The sequence below is a fragment of the Zalophus californianus genome, chromosome 5 (genome assembly GCF_009762305.2).
Source record: "Zalophus californianus isolate mZalCal1 chromosome 5, mZalCal1.pri.v2, whole genome shotgun sequence".
NCBI lineage: Eukaryota > Metazoa > Chordata > Mammalia > Carnivora > Otariidae > Zalophus > Zalophus californianus.
This window is the reverse complement of record NC_045599.1, coordinates 8,007,123-8,011,139: the sequence shown is the minus strand read 5'-3', so window position 1 is coordinate 8,011,139 and position 4,017 is coordinate 8,007,123. Positions and strand designations below refer to the sequence as shown.

At 39.7% G+C, this 4,017-nt stretch overlaps 1 protein-coding gene across 1 annotated transcript; it reads right to left on the bottom strand.

Annotated features, from left to right (window-relative positions):
• Nucleotides 1–1,659: 1,659 nt before the first annotated feature.
• Nucleotides 1,660–2,595, bottom strand: LOC113928624 (olfactory receptor 2L5-like). The gene has a single exon (XM_027604474.1). It carries the CDS (start codon nt 2,593–2,595, stop codon nt 1,660–1,662), a length of 936 nt encoding a protein of 311 aa, XP_027460275.1.
• Nucleotides 2,596–4,017: the final 1,422 nt, after the last annotated feature.

Below are 4,017 nucleotides of genomic sequence, written 5' to 3'. Positions count from 1 at the left end.
TGTCCCTTGTGAGGATAGCATGCACTCTCCTGTTTTGGCTGAGTTGCAGTTGCCTTCAGCTTAGCTAGCTGAAATGACCAATTTTGCCTCCTGTGGGTGAAGTGGGCATTGTTTGATCTCCGAATTGTTGAGAGGCATGTATGAGGCTTCTGTGAGCTTGCTGGTGGGGAAGGCTGGTAGTCAGCCTAGCGGTCTGCAATTAGTCTCTCTGCCACATTTGTGAGTGCACCAAATGTCAGGTCTTCCTCCCTGTACAACCTGCTAAGAAGTCAGGTTGCTGGAACCGTGGGCATACTGGTGTGTGGGGTGATAACCCCCCCAGGACAGGAGCCATTTTAGAAGGATGCAGGCCAATGTGAGAGGTTGAGATGATGCAAGTCTTCAGGGGGAATGCAAGGACAAGAGTGCACGGTGTTAGCAATGCTGATGAAGAATGTTATTGCTGGCTCCCTTGAGACTCTATCTTGATCACGTGAGGGGAAAAGATACGGCACCGGCTAGCACTTTTGTTCCTGGAGAAATCTAAAGGTCCCTGCCACTCCACCACATGTTATAGGATTAGTCAATAAGTCTTCTTCACCATTCCCCAGCCACTTTTCAAACTGCTGCTTCTGTACTGTCTTGGGATAAATTATTTAGTATGCTGGCCCCCTAAAGGTGTGTAATTGTTTTACTGTTACCCACCAGCTCTCCAAGAGTTTAGCCAGCTACTTTTAAAAATCCCCTAAAGTTAAGCTCCACTGATTTTCAAAGTCCTATGTTATGGGGACTCTTCCTCCCAGTGCAGATCCCCAGTATGAAGGCCACCTGGTGTGGAGTCTGATCCCCTCACATCTTTATACTTGTAATCTCCCTTTCATTTTTTTTGTTGATTTCACTGAGGTTCCCGACCATGTCTCCCATCCTTCCCTTTTTGATGTGGTCTTCTCTCTGTGATTAACTATGGAATGTTTTTCTGCCAGTTGGCTCCAGGTTGTTTTCAGGGTTAGTTGCATAGATGTAACAGATAACTTCACTTTGTCCATGATGGGAGGTAAGCTCAAGATCCTCCTACTCCATTGTCTTCTTGTCTATCTCTAATCTTGCTACTTCTAATACCAAACAGATTCAAGAAAGCTGAGTTCAATTTGGGACCCAGACATTGATTCTTATTTTATTTACAAGAAATTGTTTTTAAGATTTTATTTATTTATTTGACAGAGAGACACAGCCAGAGAGGCAACATAAGCAGGGGGAGTGGGAGAGGGAGAAGCAGGCTTCCTTTGGAGAAAGTAGCCCAATGTGGGGCTCAATCCCAGGACCCTAGGATCGTGACCTGAGCCGAAGGCAGATGCTTAACGACTGAGCCACCCAGGCACCCCAACAAGAAGAATTTTTAATCTCAAGTTTCAGACTAAATTTACTTTTTAAATGCAAAAGAATTTTATTAACATTTTTTAACTTAAAAATGCCCAAATGATATTTATAAGTAAAGTAAAGAAACCTGCATTGGAGTACTAAAAAATCACATGTGAAAAGGTATATTTATATAGAACAACAATCATCTTGGTTTCCTGAAACCAACAACACCATGTTAGTATTTCAAAGTGGTATTTCAACTGTATCTTTGTCCATGCTATAAACATGTCCTTTTCACAGCTGGGGAGTACTTTTCATCTACTAAGATGCCACACATTTCCCCATAAGCTTCCTGAGAGCTGCCACCACCTCCTTGTTCCTCAAGCTGTAAATGAGGGGGTTTAACATGGGGGTTAGGATATTGCTAAATATAGAAAGCGCTTGGTCCTGCTCTGCCCTATGGGAGGAAGTGAAAGTCATATAGATAAATATGTTTGGGCCAAAGAAGAGACTCACTACAGTTAGATGGGAAGAGCAGGTGGCCAGGGTTTTTCTCCTGCCTTTGACAGAGTTCATACGGAAGACAGTGAGGAAGATGAAAGTATAGGAAACTGTGATGAGACTGAAAGGTACAACAAGCAACACAATGCTTGTCACCACCACCACTAACTGATACACTGAAGTGTCTTCACAGGAGAACTTAATGAGTACTGGGACCTCACAGAAGAAGTGGTGGGTCTCCCGTGACCCACAGATGGGAAAATGCAGAGGGTAGACTGTATGTATAAATGAACTTATAAAACCTCCAATCCAACACCCAAAAACCATGTGCATATAGAACCTGGGGCTCATGATAATGGGATAACGCAGTGGGTTGCAGACAACCACGTAGCGGTCATAAGCCATGAGAGTCAAGATGAGGCACTCTGACATTCCCAGGATCAGGAAGAAGAAACTCTGTGTTCCACAGCCAATCCATGAAATTGTCTTTTTCCCTGTGAAAAAATTAGAAGCCGTCTTTGGGACAATGGTGGAAGTTAATGTCACGTCAATGAGGGAGAGTTGACTGAGGAGAATGTACATGGGTGTATGGAGCCGAGAGTCTCCCCAAATCAAGATAATCAAAAGTATGTTTCCCAGGAAGGCAAAGGTGTAGATAAAGATGATCACAAAGTTGAGGACCATAGAATGCTGAAACTCAGGAAAGAGCCCCACAAGGATGAAATCAGTTACTGAGGATTCGTTTCCACCCACCATACCTCTAAAAGAAATGTAACAGAGTTGGGGAACAAATCAAATGGATTAGAACTGCTGACATTCAGTACAGGCCTTATATCAATAGTTGGATGTAAATTTTATATCTTTCTCCCCAATTTTAGAATCCCATAATATTTGCCATCATCTCATCAGAGATATTTCACTATTTATTGCTGAAGAATTGCCTAAATATTTCTTAAATAAATAATATTAGAACAATTGATAACTTCAGTGCCTTTTAACCTCTGTTGAGTGTATATTTTCTTTCTTTCTTTTTTTTAAAGTATTGATCTATTTTCTACAAATATAAACCTAAAATTTTGTATATCAGGGTGCCTGGGTAGCTCAGTTGGTTAAGCGACTGCCTTCGGCTCAGGTCATGATCCTGGATTCCCGGGATTCCTGCTCAGCAGGGAGTCTGCTTCTCCCTCGGACCCTCCCCCCTCTCATGCTCTCTCCCTCTAACTCATTCTCTCTCTCAAATAAATAAATAAAATCTTTTAAAAAATAAAAATAAAATTTTGTATATCACTTAATAATTATGACCCTAGTTATTAACTCTTGTATATTTTGGGGGAAAAAAGAGAGGAACATCAAATTAACTCCCTTAATTTCACTTAAAAATTACAAATCAATCATTTAATAAAATATTAAGGAGATACCATATTAATTTATTTTTGAGTGATCACGATGACATAAGTATAGAATTGCCAGACTTACTTCCCTTCCTGGAAGCCATAAATATTCTGTACTGTTAATAAAATAACTTCAAAATATTATGTGTCCAATAAATATTCATTATCCATAAGGTTAACATTGTCCATGGAGTTCAGCAGGACACATTTCCAAGTTGAATATATGACAAATACCTTCACTGCAATTGCATCCCTGGTGAGAACAAAAGCTTTTCCCCTCCATAACACACATTACCGAAAAGTAGAGTATCCACCCCAATCTAAGTAAGACAAATGTTGTACATGTGGAAGTTTCCATGTGCATCCGTGTTTCCTAGCAGATGGTAATGATGAAACACAGACATCAAAACACCTGGAAATCTTGTTGTCTATTACTGGAGCAGGAAATTTCATAATATAAAACACTGGTATCCCATGGCCTAGGGTAATGGTTCTTTTCTGGGTCTGTATATTCAGACTATTTTGTGACAAATATTTGTTTTTCTCTTAGTCATAATTCTGTTGAAATACAAAATAACAAGCTAATTATTAATCTTGTTCTGTCACTAATAAGCCTGATCACTAATCTTGCTAAGATTACACTTTTATTGTTTCAGGAACATAACAAATTAGTTCCTGAAAAATTGTCACCATTTTTTATTTTTCATTCTAAATTTATTGAGTGGCCATTATCTATATTTTATATACATATATACGTATACATATACACACACACACATATATGAGT

Coding starts and splice junctions, on each gene's coding strand:
- LOC113928624 (XM_027604474.1), bottom strand. CDS start 2,595: ATGGTGGGTGGAAACGAATCCTCAGTAACTGATTTCATCCTTGTGGGG.